We start from the raw sequence: 18,167 nt of genomic DNA, 5'->3' as shown, positions 1-18,167 counted from the left end.
GACTCTAATTGACTTAAAATTTGTACACACTATTCTCTATATATTGGTCTTATAGAAATAAAATAAAATAAAAGTCCAACAAAAAGCTACACTAACTGGTTTGAGTCCATGGTGGAATTTTATTGTTTGGTATTTTCTTGGAATACGTTGAAATCCAGCTGTTTTTTTTAAGGGATTTTTTTCGGATATTTGAACGGCCGCTGACGGTTGCAAACATAACGTTCGTGAATTTCAAGTAGAAAAGCGGATTTCTCGCGCGATCTTCTTTTTTTAACGTGTATGTGTTGTGTGTTTGGCGTGCGGCTAACTTTGTTGTTGTTGTTATAGTGTTGTTCTTGGTAACAACGTGCAGTGCGCGCCTTTATAAACATCTTAAAAAAATTCTTTTGCCCAAAAGTGAGTTTAAATAAAAAAAATATACTCAAAGCAAATTTGAATAAATTCAAAATGGTTTGTTTTAAGCTTATGGCGCTTTTGGTTAATTAGCTAGAGTGTTCTTGGACCTTTTTTTTATTGTTGGTAGCTCAGGGATACACATGCATAGCAAGGGTGTGTTTTCCTTCGTGCGGGTGTATGTGTGTTGGTGTTTTGAACCTGTCTCTGTTTCTTGGCTAAAAATCAATAAAATAAAGCAAAAGTCGAAACAAAAAAAAGTGCAGGTCCTTTTGTATCCATGTGCGTGTAAAAATGTGTGAAAGGAGAATTTTACAGTAATCTTTTTCCCTCACTGAGCAGTTGCAACAAATAAATAAAAGACCGTTAAACGAGGCTCACTTAGTTAGTCGAGCATGGCCAAAAGCCCGAGTTGCCAATTGCCAATTAGAAGCCCAAAACAAACGAAAATACAGTGAGGCATGGCTAACGGTAATTAGGCAATTACTCCCTGTAAATTACCCTTGTATTAAACGTTCGTTTTTTCAAACATTTCCTGTTTCAAATGGATAAGTTAACTGCCGTTTTTAATCACCTAATTGGTTTTTGATTTTTCGCACTGCTAATCCTTAATTAACTACCTCAAACAAATTTCTTCCATTCGAAATGATTGATGGGTATTGATAATTAATGTATTAAAATTTAAACATTAATATTGGATTATCAGTAATTTACGGAAAGGTTTAGATGTACATACACTGTATTGTTTTATTTCTAGTAATAAAAGTAATCCTAACAAATAATGAATCGTCCAATGATCTTTTTATTTTCTCAAATTTTTTTAGAGGCAACACTATTTTTTCAATTACTTGCCATTTTGATGACCATTTAATATAGCAGCCTATTATACATATATCAACTGCTATTTACTGTAGTTGGCTGCACTTTGGTGTTAAGTGATCTATGATAAAATGTGTTAACCCCATAGCAAAGCCTCTAAGGAATAATTGCGAGACCCCATATTAATAATAATGGCGATTTTATCTCTCCGCTTGGCGTTTTGTTATTATTTTCTTTACAGTTAGCGAGCAGCTTACTGTTTTTTTTTAATGCCTTTCTTAACTGGATTGGCAATTGCTGGCTGTATTTTAAATCATTTACACTTTGCCAGCTGCCATGCACTGATTCTGATATAGCCCCTCCTCCCCGATCCCCTTTGTCTTTTGTTTACCTCTTTCTTCATGTCTATATATTTATTATTTTTATCAGTCGTGGCTTTATCTAATCGGCAGAGGGTGCGAGGATTCCTATTGCTGAATGAGTCACATTGTCATACTATATTGTTCCCATATTTATATATATCAAGTGCGGTTGGGCTGTCAAGTCCAAGTGCAGCCTCAATTGGCTGATTAACATTTAAGTTGTTTCGCTGGACTCTGGTGTAAACCTGCCTATATCTACACCCCGCTCTTTCTACACCGCTCGAGCCTTTCTTTTTCGCCCCGTTTGCCCGTAGAACTTCGAGTCGTTAAACCAGTTTATGACTGGCCGGGCATAGAGGCCATACGTTAAGTAAGTAGAATCAACAGACTCTGAATCAGCTGCGGATCTTACGACCATAGCTACTGTGGCTGTGTTGATGACCTGTAAACAACGAACGCTAAGGTGTATAAGCCATACGAAATATGGGAAACCGTTTACAAGTTATAGCCCCAAGATCTCAGACATAAAATTGGAATCCAGTTCTATGTGTATCTTTAGATAAGAGTCTTAAAAACTGATTACACAAAAAGTTAAAATTAATGGTAATTAATATTACATATCAAGGGGTATCTTAGAGTTCATAAGCCCAAATTACACGTTCTTAATAGCATTTTCTTTGTTGCCGTGAGGGCTTGAGTAAAAGCGGAAGAGAAAGGGGCGGAGAAGTGGGGGTATTAACTTATATGGTTGGGGAAGCGTGCCAATGGCTGCAACTTCCTTATATGTGCGTTTAATGAGCGATGGCTATAATCGGTTTTTACAAAAAATGAATTCAAATTAAATATTCAAGCTGTGGTCCCGTGATTGAAATCATCCAATCTGGTTTCCCCTGATTCAATCAGATGTGTTACCCTTTAGTTCTAGGCCCTGACAAACACAATTCGTAACTCAATAGTTAAACACAAAAATCGTATTTAAATTTAGGCCAATGCCAGATTTGAGGGGAATAGGGGTTTTACTGGAAATAATTGACCAAAAACAATGATCAGAAAGATGATTAAGCATTGAGTGATCAATGAGGCAAGTGAATTGCCGGCGGCGAGGATGGAAACTTCACTTTGAGTTTCGAATTTCAAGTCTTCAACAGCTGCGCCCGATATATTTACCTCTCTTGGGGCTTGAGTTTGTTTTTTTTTTTTTTTGTATTTGTTTAGTGGTATATTTGTACGGTTTACTTCACACTTCCTTATTGGCTCGACTTTGAACTTGGCATCTTCTCGAAGATCATATCGTGGGCCTTTTGACCTTCCCGGTTCTCTAGGATCGATTCAAGGTTGCCTTGTTACCCGTTGACCCAAATGCCACCATATAATGGATGACTTCCACGCAACAAAAAAAAAGGCGAAATAATGAAAACAACTTACATATTCAACGGATGGCGAATGCAGCCACAATGGCCATAGTTTAGTTTATTGAACGCACAATACGCTGAATAGAGCATGAACAAATGTTTAGCCAATTCGAAAATTGTGTCAGCAATAACAGCATCCAAATGCACGTGCCAATTGGCCCAAAATCAATTTCCATAAATCCTCACTGTTTGTTTTTAAAGCAGAAATATTGTACTATTATTTTTTGTGCATATTGGTATTGAGTTACTCAAGTAGTTTCTGAGTATTGCAATTTCACTAATTACTAGAACTGTAAGACAACAGTTTCTATATAGCGGATCGCAGAGTTTTATGTTTGGGTGGCCACGGCCTGTCACTTCTGGCCAAATCGCTTTCGACCCTTTTTGTGGGAAGACAATGTCAATGACGATTTTATTGTTTTTTGGTTTTCGTCCAACGATGATGAAGGCGAACGCACATGACTTGTCTTTCGGACATGAACATCATTATGGGAACGGCGGTGCCTTGAGATGCAGATTCAGATGCAGATGCAAAAGCTGTTGCAGTTAAAGTTGAACAATTTCATTGTCGCTGCTTTTATTCATATTTTTTTGCGTTTGTTTTATTGGATTTTGTTTATTGCTTCTGATCTTTTGTGGTGAGAGACAACAATGGGATTTTGTGTCTTCACCGAGGGCTCTATGTTATCGAGTGTGGTGCATAAATTACACGCTTTGTCACCTCGATTCGATTACCAATTTATGTAAATCGCGCTTTAATTTATTTAACAGCCGCGAGCCATCGATGATGGCAATTCAAGTGCGAAACAAGTGGGTGGGCATAATACCTATACTATATGGTAAATACTATTTAACTGTGATGTCACCGCCGCCGCATTCTGGGCCAATACAGTAGAGCACCGTTTTGGATAACAAAAGCCAATCAAAGGCACCGTTCACATGCAAAAAACCCAGCAACAAAAGTGGGGAAGCAAATACACAGTACGAAAAAAGCCATATTTATAATATACATATATATTTATAAAAAGAAAACTGTCATGAAATTAAAATATTAGACATTGCAGCATTTAATTTGACTAACTGCGAGATGAGTGTGACTCAATCATTGTCATTCAGAAAATGCACTTTTTTCTCTCTGTAGCAAGAAATAATTAGCTCACATACGTTTTCCACTCTAAGCATTTAATGAGGCCTCTAAGCTATTGTCTGGCCCCCAGTGCATCCCATAGCCCCCGCGAAGCCCCCTGGATGTTGTGTAATTTGTTGTTAAACTGTCAATTCAATTGACGTTACTCATACGACCCGTTGTGCAGCGGATGTTTAGCGCAGCGAGAGTTCCCCTCTCTTTTTTTATTTAGCATTTCTATGACAATGCTCCCCCGTTGTCTAATTTCTAGTCCAACAAAGGCGATTTTTTTTAGCTCTGCAAATAAATGCGGAAAAGGCCCTCGTAGCTTTAACTTTTGCCTTCGATGAATGTTGCATAACAGATTTTCAATTTCGAATTTTCACCGGCTTCAATTAAACTGTTAAGGCCTCAGTGGGTTATTTTAATTTGGATTTTCTGGCGTCTCTTTGATGTTGTGCCATAAATTTCCCCTAGAAAAGCCTGGAGCCCAGCCAAAAAAAAAAAAACGAAAAAGATAATTTTAAAATGGGTGCTATACACACGCACATCGTAATCAATCTGGAAAAGTACAGATTTAATTTATATAATATTCCAAAGGAATATATAAACGTCTTAATTTAAATACATAAAGTACCTGAACTGGAACACTTTTAAAAGAAAATGGTATTTGCTGTTTTTATGTTTATGTTATGTAAAGTATTTCAAGTCACCCAACACCTCGAAATTTTCTACTATTAAAATGAAGCCACAAGCGGAACGAGTGAATTGTCGCTCCAGCGACTTTTCTCTGCTAAAAGTCTAAGCATTTCTCATTTTTTCGACTAAGTTTGTATGTTCTATTGTTTTAGGCGCAGATCCTTGAGTTATTTAAAGAGGCACCATACCCTGTAATTAACCACTGATTAAAAAGGTCGTTTTAGTCGGTTTTCTTTGTCACCTCCATGAATTATGTAGTTTGTATACGAAATGCATTGCAGAATTATTTTCACCTTCGCCTGTCTTTTTTAATATGTCTTAAAGGTTTTTTTTTTGTGTTCATTCAGTGAGTCACTGTTGAAATGGAAACTTGGAATGCAAAACAAGCTTCTACATTAATTCTTTAAAAACGGAAATGCTTGTAAAATGTGTCATATTTGGGATGGCGAAGTATCAATTTATATTTGTTCAAAAAATGCAGTCAAACCATGATAAATGTGTAAAGATATTCTTAAGACCAGCAAATCGTTTTCAGGGAAATGAGTACATTAATCTTAAGCAGCAAACTCTTCATTTTTCCTGCAGATACTAACGAGTTATGTTATGTTTCCCGTACCCTTAAGTAGCCGTCATTCCCCTCTTCATATCCGCATCGGAAACACCAAAAGGTATATGGGAGTTAAAGACGCAGATGAAACAGGAACTGAGGTATCTTTCCTCTAATGATCGGACAGTATGTTGTATCGCCTCTCCTCCTCCTCCTCCAATTATCTTTATTTAAAATCATGTAACGCATTATGACTCCACGATAGACATGAGATGGCAAATTGATTAGGCACAATTAATCGTAATTAATTACAAGGAGCCAGACGCCATTATGTCACCCCGTCCAATCAATTCGCCAACGTCTTTTGTTAACCTGTCTTCGCCCCTAAATCGGTTACATTTTTCACACAAAAGAAAATGGGTTTTTAAGAGATCCATATTATATTGTTGTTAATTTTGTTTTTTGGCAACCGTTTTGGGAAAGTGGCGCCGCCTGCTGGCCAACTAGTGCAATTAGCCGAAAGTAAAAGTGGGCTGCACTGCGGGGAATCGGGATGTATATGTATAGTATACCATATAGCATATAGCTATTGTCTGAAACGGTAGCGAGTGGAAAGGTTTTCCCCAAGCCCATTTGAATGGTAGATGGAGATGCAATGTTTTCGGATCGCTTTGGTACGGTTTCGTTATACATATATGGTATATACATACATACATATGTCTGCTATATCTTTCCACATGTGAGGCTCGCGTGCAATCATCAATAACCAGATTTCAATGCCAAGACCTCTTGCAGCCCCCCGAAAGTCATTAACATTAGTCAAAATGAAAGTTTTCCCAGCGGACAAATAGTCACCTTGAGAACTTTACACGGGAAAAAATATTAAAGCCTAGAACGAACAAAGATTTGATAGTGTAGATATGAAATACATTACAGAGGAGTCAGTAGAACTCTGTTATCTCATTGAAAACTGAACGTGTTTATACCAATTTTATCGTTCTACTTTTAAATGAAATATTTTGAAACAGAAACCATGGTTTTTTCTGTGCTTTACATATTTATATTTTTGCTAAGGTTCGTGCTTTTTCTAGATTTCAGTGATATTATTGATATCGAAACACGTCCGAAAAAGGGTCCAACGTAGAACGCAGAAAGCAGAAAGTGATGGGGAATTCTGGAGAAGGGGCGAGGTGTTTTTTGGGGGCTGGGGTCTGCTGACGTCAATGTCTTTTGTTTGCCACTTTAAACGTGATATATACGTGATTTATACGCGAATAGAACGCGGCGAGACACTGGCATTTGCATAATGAGGAAGAGTTGGCCAAGAAGGGGGGCCCAAGCCACAATTATGCAATTTCCTGCCTGCCTCCAAGCACCTAATTATGGTTATTAAAAAATTTGGCAAATAGTTTATTCGCTTTTGCGCGCCCGATCATTTGCACATAGTTAGTTATCTTGAAGCCAAACGCATGCGAAACATCGGAATTAGCCATATCATTATGGTTAAAATATATATATATAAATATATATGTACATATGCGGTGGCTCGGATGTGGCGTGCCAACTGTTAGCCAGATTTGCAAATCCGAATCGAGTTGAACGAACGCTGGCAGCGATGTTTTGACCATCATCATTCAAGATTTGACAAACTTAAAAGCAGGAAAAATGGGGGAAAAACAAAAAGAAATGGAGAAAAAGAGTTGGCTGGAAATGGCCAACTTTACTCTTTAATGTCTTTATTTGTCTGATTAGCAAATTGATTTGGCAAACTAAAGACAAATAATAAATCAAATATGTACATATATACAAGAAATATAAAAATACTGTCTAAATAGTTATTGATTTTGAAACTTAGTAAACTAGTTTATCTAATGAATTATCAAAGACAAGGCAAGTGGGTTAATTCTCGGTAGATTTCCCTTTTGAGGTCGAATAGTTTGTTTTAGTTAAAGTCAATTCGATTGAATTTGACTTGACCAAGTTTCTCGCGCAACTATGTAACTAGCAAGCTTATCAACCACCGGGAATCGGTGTCAGCTAATCGCACCCACAACAAACCGCTGACCCCAATAGAGGAGCACTGCCCAACCAAGAACCACTTGGCCACGCCGACCACGTCCGATGGAAATGAAAAGCAAAACGAAAACATAATCAGAAATTGAAAACAAACCGAGAAGCAGAAGCCAAAACAGAACGAGAAGCGCCAGTCCAAACATGGTCAACGGAATTGGTTTGTCACTTTCTCAACCAGATCCAAAGAAGCATGAACGCGTCATACGGGTGTGCCCTTCAGTGGAATACACACACTTTTGTTCAGCTTCATAGGTTAATCAAAAATATATAAAATACTATTATATATAAATAATAGTTATACATGATATACCACTTGTATTAACTGCTTTGAATAAGCTCTTTCATATTTCAATTATATTATTTAAGGTATTTAGTAGTATTTCCCCCTGCTGTTTAGTTACTACGTAATTTGGTGGGGTTCTGAACCCCACCTTTGGCATTTCACGTCACACTCGAGCACGTTCTTATCGCTATTAATTGCCCCGCATTGCATAAGCAATGCAAAATCTTAAGTTCATAACAAAACATAATCTCTGACTCAGCCCAGTGGGTTATAATTGTAATTAGCCATAGAGAAGGCAAGTCTTTGCTTTGATTAGCCAAAAACCCAGTCAGAGGCTGGAGCTGAGTCGCATTACACTATGGTGCGCGATATCTGGCAGAGATCGGTGGGACCAGCCAGCTGAATCCGCAGTGGAGCGCAACTGAGTGTGTCCAAGTCAGCGGGGCATCCGAATAAGACCAAAGATCTTCGAAATCCGAAAAAACAAACTTGGGCGAAATCTAGATATTGTCCTTGGAGTCAGCACTGTGGAACTTGAACAATTATTTAAAGAATTTGTATAGTTCCCATGACGGCTTACAGTAACAATAATAATCGATATTTTACTGATTTATGATAATAACTATGCAGACATCATATTATTTTAATTTGTTTATCTTGCAGTTGCACCTGAAACAAGAAGGAAGCAAAGCGAAGCTTCACGAAGGGAGAAAATTAAGAAAAATTGAAGCCGCAGTGAGGAAATCAAAGTAGGAACAACCACAACGGTGAGTACCAGGGGGAAATGAAAATAAACAATCTGAAAATCATATGCAGAGAGTCGCAGATGGGAATGGGAATGAGATTTCAGATTTTTGTGACCATATCCGGTTGGCAGTTGGCAGTCGGCAGTCGGCAGTTGCAATTGCAGCTTCCATCATAACAATAGGAAAAACCGAAAGACGAAAAGCGGAGCGAACTGAAAACACAACTCTTGGTCTTTTAGGGGGCCCATGGAAATCGCATCTTGGCATTCGCCATTGTTAAGGGGTAGATTTTTTAGAGGGGAGATGCCAGAGAAAATGTTGCGTAAAGCGATTATATATTCGCGGCAGATCGGGCGATTAGATCGCTTCACTGATGATGGGGAAATCAAAACCATCAAAAAACGTTTCGTTTACGTTATGAAGAACTTTCTGGGAACAAAAAACCGCTGAGACAATTTATTGTGTAATTAATTGTGTAGTATTGAGTAACTAAAATAGTATATTCCAGTGTTGTAGCTATCCAAGAATCTATTTTGCACACGCACCTTATGCAACACTAAGTAGGCTTGCCAAAAATATTGTATCCTAGGCGGCTGTGTTATTTTTTCAGTCAAGTGTCATTCGATTGCCCGATAGCTCATTTCATTTTGGCATACCGTCTGAGCAGGAACACATTTATTAACGTTAGAAAATAAAATTCCAATCAAGATGCCACATAAGAAATTTCCTAGAATGTCGCAGGCGCAACTGAAACTTTTGATTAAAAAACAGAATCCGAACTTGGGTAAGCCCATGACAATACTAGAGCCGCCGAAGATTATACAGCAGCCGCCGATGAAGGAGTTCCGAAGGAAGCCGCCGAATCCTGTTTCATCCAAGAAGCAGTCCAAACCTGGTGTTGCTCCTCCAACTCCGAAAGCCAATGAGAAAGAGGAGAACGGAAAGAGGTTGCTGGTGGAGAAGACTGAGGATGTGGTTGAGCAAAATTCTCAAAAGCCCGATTCACCGCAGCAAAACGGCAATGCGTTGCCGGTGGAGAAGACTGAGATTGTGACCAAGCAAAATTCTCAAAGGCAGGATTCGCCGCAAGAGGAGGAAACACCGCAGCAAATGTGCCAGAAGCCAGAAGAAGAAGAAGAGCTCCCCAAGGAAAATGATTGGGCCACGTCGAACATCGATGTTGCTCAGCAAGAACCGAAGCTCCATAACGACAGGAAGCCGCCGCTGCAGAAGTGGTATCCCCGGGAGCAGGCCAGGCAGAAGCCCCTCCCACAGGGTCCTCCCCAGCTGGGCAGCCTCCACGAGTATCCCCCCTTGAACTACTATCACAACGGTGTGATTAGGCAGCAGCCTCAGCACAGTCCACCTGAATACTACCAGGTGCAGCCGAACTATGTCCAGGCTGCGGTGCTATCCCAACCATATGGTAGTGCCGCGAACCCCCATCCCTCTGGCTACCAGGCGTGGTATCGCCTGGAGGACGAGTATCCAGAGTTGCCGACATCCAGCAGTTCATCATCCGCTCCCTACAATGTGTCGCACGGACCATCGGTGCCCATTACCAACGATGGCCGAACGCATATGCCGCCTCCGAATGCGAATGCCTGGAATTACTTTACCGGATACCAAGCGACGCGTGGACCAATCGATGGTCCTTCGACCACGGTAACCATAACACCGCAGTTCAATGGGATCACTCAGCCGCAGTTGTCGTCCACCATGGAGATGACGCCGCTTGGTTCCTACGAGGCGCCACTTTTGCAACCCGAAACCCTGAATCTGAACTTTGACACCTTCAGCTTGACGGGCCTTTCGGTGCAGGAACCCCGGCAGGGTGAGCCAGCACATCCGCCGGGCTACCATGTCTTCAATGCCAGTGAGTCGCAAACTGTTATGCTGACCGCCGAGGATCGGCGTCATCTGCAGGAGGCCCTCACCCAGCGGGAGATTCCGCTGGACATTGCCTTGCGGGCCGTTATCGAGGATCTTCGCCGGGAGCGATTGGGTCAGGGGGCAGCTACTCATCTGCCGGAGCAACCCAGTCAACATGCCAGCATGCAGGCGGAGTATCCGCCGAATTCGAACGGTCCGATCAGCCAGGACCATAATGCTTGCATGGAGCAAGTGAATCAATCGGCGACTGCGTATCCGAATGGGGACATGGATGCTTCTGGCTATCCGACGAGCAGCGGCTACAGTGGTGGCTACCAGGCCCAGCCAGGCAATGGCTACTATGACCCCAATCCCGAATCGACGCCCAGCTCGGATTCCTCGGCGGAACCAGTGGCCGTACCGTCCACATTCAATCCACCGCTAATGGGATATCCGATGTATCCCGAGTATGATTATTTGCCCGGCTTCGGCCACATTCGTCCGGGTTACTTGCCGAATTTTAACCAGGCCGACTATGCGGAGGACTACGTTCCCAATTTCCTGCACGACTTTGTTCCTTACTACAATCAGCTTCCACCGCAGCACTTCCATCCATCCGGCACTTCCAACCGCTTCAACCATCCCAGCCGCGGCAATATGCAGTAACGATGAATCGGACGGAAGTGGGAGTCAGTACACATATCATTTTCCATCCATTCAGTAGGGAACCGAAAATTGATATAAGCTCGAGGGCTATGTATTGTAACAAATCAAAAAAGAAATGGACAACCGTAGCATATTTAATTTTGCATCTATGTATTATTAAACGCACATTTATAATATATTTATTATTAAACTTTAACTTTACTTGTCACGTCAGTTGATATCATAGGGCGGTCTAGTCATTCCCATTAAACCCATCAAAGCTCTCTGCTAGAATAAAAATAGTTATATATAGGAAAGCCATAAAATTTCACTTTTTATCCAACTTAAAGCAAAGAAGAAAGTGAAAAATATGCGAAAAAAATAAGAAAAACGAACAGCTCACAAATGGAATGGCGGAAAAAATCAACTTGTCAGCGCCAATTGTTTGGCAGATAGTTTCGTTTTCTAATGTTACCAAACCAATGCCAACAAAAGGCTCTTTTTTTGGCCATGACAATTGTCGAAAATCAAGTTAGATGAGTTGCATTCCCAAAAGTTAACTTTCTGGGGTATCAATGGTTTAGAATTTGATATCTTTTCGCTTGCTGTTGTATAATCAGTGATTTTAGATAATGTCTGTCGAAATGCATTTATTGAGTTAAGAAAATCAATTTAGTTATCAAATAAGCCCGATAGCGAGGGGAATCACTTATCGGTTTATAAATTATCCCGAACATATCAGAGCACTTATCAAAGAAAGCTAGCTGGTCACTGAACGCAATCAATTATATAAATCGAATCATTTAATTAACTGCAATGCCGCATTATAATATATCGAGTGTTGTGCGATTATGAACGGACAATTAAGTTTGAGATGATGACTTCTTTGGTTATATTTATTGTAAAATCCATTAGCAATTACCTGAGGGACTCGTTGGCAACTGGTTTGCAGTTGTGACACGCACGTTACTTGGCGGTGACCCCAATCTAAAGGCATTTGTGTGTCGTATGCTGGGCACATGAAACTGAAATTTCACTTTGTTCTGCGCAGTGAGGGAGCCTTCACTTTCGATTTGCATACCGACTCTAAGAAATTTGTTAGATAAGTGGGCTGACTGAGACAATGAAATCCCTCAGCTTGGGTGAAATGAAGAGAAATGCCGGAAAATGGCAGGGACAACCAGCAAAATGCTTTTCGACTGTGCTGAAAATAACAATTACCTTCCGTTGTGGCGGCAGTTTGCTAATTTCAATAAACCTATTTACTTATTCGCAATGAAAGGCAGTACAATATAGATGAGATCACCTGGAGTCCCTTCTATTTGCCCATACTGTACCTACAGATTTGTATATTTGTACATATATAATGAAAAATTATAAAAACATTTTCCCACATTATTTGCAAATTGAATCTCACGGGATTAATTGAGATTTAGAAGTTTAATTGTCGATCTCGGGGCTCTAAAATAAAAACCATTTTGTGGGATTCCAGTTGCAACTTTGGCGTGCTGCGAGTAGAAAGTGAGCGTGAACTTTCCCACCCACTTTTCCAGCACCGCCCACCGCCCACCGCCCCTTTGAACCCCACCCCCCTGTGCATATAATTATTGCACTTTGCCTTTTCAATTTCGCCTTTGTCGCCTGCACTTGAAGGTTGCCTTGCTTTTGTTTTCTTTAATTTTTTGTGCCCTTTTTTCCAGTGGGGTATTATTGCTTTACTGTGAGATTTGTCAAGAATTAAATTAAAATTTAAGCCGACTTAAGACAAATTGTTTATTAAATGTGACCACGTAAATTAATTGACCCCACCCAATCAAACCAATAAAACGAATATAATTGGAGTATGAAATATGATATTGAACTGGTTTGTTATTACGAAATCCGGTTGTAAATTATTTGCTTATCACGACTGCATCTATTCGGGCCACTAGTCAGGCCACTCAATTCATAATAAATATGAGAATATAAAAAGCGGTTATATTGTCACTCGGAATATCTTGATAACCGTTCTATTCACAAGCGGTTGAGTTAAGTCAAACAAGACTTTTTAACCGGCAAAACCCGATTGCAAAGAGTATCTGATGGAACGGCCAAGTGAATTTGTTTTTCCCTGGGTGTTTTCTTTGCGGCAGGGCTTAATTGCAATGTGGAGGCACTTGCTCTAGTTTTGCGGGCATATGAAAGTGCATTTGGTTTTTCTCCTCCGTTTTCGTTGCTTGTGTTCGCCTTTGTGCTATTATGAAATGGTCTGCACCCAGGGCCTTGAGTCCAATTCAAAAGACAGCAGACCTATGGATATTTAGCTGGGTCTAACTGAAAAGAGAAGCATTTAAAAAATCGTTATTCTTAATGATTTCTAACCCCTTACAGCAAAACGTTGAGAAGTTTTTATGGCAACTGGGATTACTTTTTAATTTAAATAACTATGTACTATCCATCAGGTGACTATTTGTTTGAAGCGAACTGTACAAGAGATGCATCTGATTTTCCGCCGGCTGCTGGGCAAATTGTTTAACGATGCTGATGAGATTTGCATACCACTTCCCCCAGAGCTTGGGGCTGGGACCTGAAGCCCAGTCTGGTATGGATGTCATTCGTTATGGTTCGCAGAACTTCTCCATTTGCTTGGCTTTGTTTACAATAAATCCGGCGGGCTTTAAACAATTGCTGCTTTGCTTTATGGCCCCCTCGAATTACCATGAAGCATAAAACATAAAGCAGGCGTCCAAATTGTTTTTGTGACCTTTAACGCCTGATGCCGTCATGTCAATGTTGTGTGTGTTGTGTGCCAAGTGGCGTATGCGTAATATTGTAGGTGCACTCTCATCAGTCGGCATGTCGCAGATATTTTCTACGTATCTTATCGGCCGGAGAACACAGCTCAAACAAGACAATTAACCCAAATAAATGGGTAAAATACGTTTAGCAAATTCTCGGTTCGTTTTTAGCACAAGCAAATGTACGTGCCGCATAAATGCGAATTAGGCCGGGCTTCAAATTGTGGTTTTCGACTCTCGGAATTGCCAAAAGTTTGTGTATAAAAGGAAAAACAACAACAACGACAACAACAACAACAAATTAACCGCCAGCTACCACTAAAGTTGTATTTTCACAGCCGCCCAAAATTGGAATGCTAATTTTTCTTTGTCAAGTACCCCGCAGAAATGGGGAATGCTCGACTTAAACATAAAATATTTTTTAAAGTTTTTTGAACTGAAAAATAAACATACATTCAAAAGCTTTCAAGAAAGAGTTCATTTCTTTTTTTATAGCTTCAATAAGTATTATATAATTTTAAACTCGTCTGTCAGGCTTGTTTGCCAGTTTTGTATTTGCGATCTTGCTGAGTAACGCAGTGTCGACCCCGTTTACCCGTAGCCTGTTGGCTTTATTTGTATTGCCAGTTGGCCAGAACAAAGCGGCAAAACAATTAAGAGCAAGCACGAGAGGGTCGAAGTGGTGGCCATACAGTCAGAGCCATTTAAGACAGTTACATCTTTTTTTTTTTTTTAACGTGGGCAGAAACTCGAAATGGAATTGCCAACAAAAAGGGATGGGCTGCCTGAAAACAATCATTCGAAGATGCGACTGAAGAAGGCTTTGTTTATAACACCAGTCGTCGACCCTCAGTGGGTGGGTGCACAGAAAAAAAAGAAGTTATTTTAATGACCCAAAAAAAAAAATCATATGAGAATAACATACAAATTTTTAATACATCAGGTTTTAATTCAACCTTTTCTTAATGGTATGTTTTAAATCTTATAATTAAATTTATCTCAAGGTAGTTCGTGTTTTTTTTTTCATGTGGGCGGGATGAGAGTGGAGCACCCAGAAATGCCCAAAAATGGCAACTCCTCCGGGGACAGGCGACTAAACCCGTTTGTCAGAATGTAAAGCGTATTCCGAAAACGCGATTTCGATGACTTCATCGAGCCTCACACACTTTAATGCCAATTGTTGTCCCCCAACAACTGACTCATCCGCAACCACTCTTTCTCCCCATCTCTTCCAGCGTTCGGGAGCAGTCATCGCAAGATCACAGAACGGGACGCATCATGACTTTCTACTGGTGGTCACACTGGTTCTGGATAACCCTCATCCTGACTGGTGAGTTGCGTGAATTTACCCTGAATCTTTCGATTTATCTTTACACTTATTTGATTCTTATTTGAATTTAATTAAATTATTTTTTTAATTATCCCTCAGTTAACTTGCTGTTTAGCCATGTCCACACATATCCCAGCCAGGAGGCGGAATCTCTGGCCTCCAGCCCGCATCCGCATCCGCAGCCTGTGCGCACCACCAAGCTCTACCAGACGACGGTGACCCAGACGTGGGGCCCAGCCACCCAGAGTAACATCATGGACCTGACCCACCGACCCACCACCAGCAGGCCGGCGGTGACCACCAGTTACGTTGGCCCCGAACTGCCGCAGGTCGATGATGTTGACCAGGCGGTGGAGCTGCGGGAGGAGGTCATTCAGGAGGAGGAAGAGCTGCAGGAGGAGGAACTGCCGCCCCATGATCGCGAACAGGAGGAGGAGGGGAATCCGGATCAGCTGGAGTTCAAGCGATCTGCAGACTTCACCTCCGAGCAGATCAACAACTTTACTAATTTCAGTAGTAGCACTAGGTAAATTGATCTAAATTTCTTCAAAGTAATATAGTTTTCGTGATCTTAAAACACCAGTTATCAGGCTTTAAGATAATTTTAGATAATTTTTTTTAAGATTATTACTTAGAAGTACATTTCAGATTATTTCGACTCTTGCTAAATCGAATTCTTTTCTAGTACAAATGGCAGCAGCAGCAGTAGTACCACCTCCAAGCCCGTTCCGATCAGCAGCAGTAGTCCGGCCACAACCACCACCACAACCACCAGAGCGGTGGCGAAATCGTCGACCACAGCAGCAACGCCAGGGAACGGAGCCAGTGCATCCACATCCAGATCTACATCCACGCCAGCGGGTTCGGCGGCAACTCCGTCGACGCCCAAGATCAACACGGAGTGGCTATCCGATGAGCTCCTGGCGGGTGCGGGATTGGGGGGAGTGGCTGTGGGTTCAGGGGTCACGAGCGAGGGGGAAAAAGCGCCGTTCACTCTGGAAAATGCCAACAAGGAGGATGAACTCAGGCGGGCCGAAAGCGAGCATAGATCGCGCAAGTCCAAAGTCCTGTCCGCCGAGTATAAGCACATCAATCGCTACATCAACTTCTCCAGCGACACCAAGAGTCTGCTCACGAGATCCGCCTCAGCGGCGCCCAGTGTGGCGGGGGGCGTGGCCGGATCCGGTTTCTACGATGGAGCCATCGGTGACGAGGGCAACGTCTCATCCGAGGCCCTGGCCATTCAGGTGGGTGAAAGCTTTCCTCAGAACTCAAAAACTATCCTAAGAAGATTCGCTATTTATTCAAAATTTAATATTTTTTTTTGATACCCTTGCAGAGCAGAGGGTATTATAATTTTAGCTTACCAAATTTCAGGAAATAATTTTTTATTTTTTAATTTTGTGGGGTTTCCCCTTGAATTTTTTTTTTGCAAAATCGGGTTTTTTCATTTTTTGCACATATTTTTCTTGCCGTTTTATATCAAACCAATACCCTATATTTTTCATATTTATTTTTAGCGAACGTATTTCCTGGATGCGGGTGCCATTTCAGCGATTTGCTTCACTGTCTTTGGCGTTTGCTGTACAGTGGGCACCATCGGCATCGTACTGTATCGTCGTCGCTATTTAAATAAGCCGCAGGCCCTCAGCGAACCGGACTCGAGTGTCTACATTGATGACAGCACCATGCGGGTGAGTGTAAGGATTCGTTGACCAATTGCCACAGGCGCACGAATTTCCTATGCACTAAATAGTTCTCCCTTTTGATATTGCAGGACAACTCGGATGAGATGTACAGCTTGGACAACGACTCGTTTCTCAATTCGCTGGAGGCGATGACAATACAGAACTACTGGACGGATACGGTCAAACATACAAAGCTTTAATTTCCGGCCTCTCCCGTTGGAAGTCCCCCTCATATTTAATCGATCTTAGTTCCATTTCGATTTCGTTTCGTTCTTTTTATGGAATTTCATTCCGGATTCAAAACCAGACATCATAATCATTAAGTAGCGTAGCGTTTAAGCGTGTGTATGTATTTACTAATGTTAGGCAACCAAACGAGCAACTAGTTTAAGCCCAAACTACCAAAATTATGTTTAGTGTACGTGTAGATCCTAAGTGCGCAATGTTTTTGTTGGTCTTGGCTGTTAACAAAAGCCTCCCTAAGAACTCTCCCACTTTTCCACATCCCAATCCATATACACGGCCTGCTCTCTGGATAAACCCAATCGTACTCGTATCTGTTAATTAAATATTAAACCTTATTTATATTGTTGACTATTTTATCGCCCCCGATACCCAATCCTTATTTTATAAACCTATTTATTAAGTTTTCAACTTTGTGTGTCCAACAATTTAACGCAATCATTCCTTCCAGTTTAGCCTATAGAGCAACTTTACACTGTAATTAATGTATTAAAAGCGAAACAAGCAAACAACAATTAAAAAAAAACATCACAATTACACATCGGTGTTGCTAGAGCTTTGGCAAAAATAATTTATTTCTAGCGGACAAATATTTAGGAATCTTCTAGTAACATAAGATTTCTGAAAGCAACATTTATATGATAAAATTAATTTAATGGGGAAACAAATCTGGCAATAAATCGGGCAGAACCACTTTATTTTTACTGAAAATTTAGCAACACTGTATAGAATTGTTTCAATATATATACACATATATCAAAAAAGAAAAATAAGCTAACAAAGAACAAGAAAAACTGTTTACTGCCACACAATCCTTGTCAATTTTGCTCATCGAACTTTTATACACCACTTGTACTTGTATTAACCGTTCGAATGTTGCAAATATTAAACGAAAAACAAACCGACGAAACATTAATCATTAAATGCTAAACTAAAATTTGAAAAACTGTTATCCATTGGCGTGGCCATATCGCTGGGAAATCTTACATACCAACAGTGTTGGAAAAGGTACTGATTTAAACTAAAGGTAAGAACTTAATTGGTGGAATTTAAAATTAACTTATTTAAATTGACTTATTTTAATAATTTTAGGTTTAATTCTTTTCTTTGTTCTGAGCTCCATGTGAGGTATAAAATTTATATTGTTCTTCG

General features: G+C 40.5%; 2 protein-coding genes across 4 annotated transcripts; both read left to right on the top strand.

The window, feature by feature from the left end:
- The first annotated feature begins 197 nt into the window (after positions 1-197).
- On the top strand, positions 198-17,952 carry LOC108098079 (endochitinase A). 3 transcript variants are annotated; one of them, XM_017200779.2, is made up of 7 exons: positions 198-396; positions 8,378-8,481; positions 14,990-15,084; positions 15,184-15,610; positions 15,770-16,331; positions 16,605-16,778; positions 16,862-17,952. In XM_017200779.2, exons 3-7 carry the CDS (start codon positions 15,033-15,035, stop codon positions 16,970-16,972), a joined length of 1,326 nt encoding a protein of 441 aa, XP_017056268.1. In that variant the 5' UTR covers positions 198-396; positions 8,378-8,481; positions 14,990-15,032; the 3' UTR covers positions 16,973-17,952. The 3 variants fall into 3 exon arrangements, with proteins under 3 accessions (XP_017056268.1, XP_017056266.1, XP_017056267.1); XM_017200777.2 differs by having other exon boundaries at positions 16,841-17,952; XM_017200778.2 differs by having other exon boundaries at positions 16,605-16,784.
- LOC108097870 (altered inheritance of mitochondria protein 3) lies at positions 9,193-10,998 on the top strand. Its single transcript, XM_017200406.1, has one exon. The coding sequence runs from the start codon at positions 9,193-9,195 to the stop codon at positions 10,996-10,998; it is 1,806 nt and encodes a 601-aa protein (XP_017055895.1).
- Positions 17,953-18,167: the final 215 nt, after the last annotated feature.

The sequence above is a fragment of the Drosophila ficusphila genome, unplaced genomic scaffold, assembly GCF_018152265.1.
Source record: "Drosophila ficusphila isolate 14025-0441.05 unplaced genomic scaffold, ASM1815226v1 contig_197, whole genome shotgun sequence".
Classification (NCBI taxonomy): domain Eukaryota; kingdom Metazoa; phylum Arthropoda; class Insecta; order Diptera; family Drosophilidae; genus Drosophila; species Drosophila ficusphila.
Note: the sequence above shows the minus strand (reverse complement) of the source record. Positions and strands in the feature narration are given on the sequence as shown.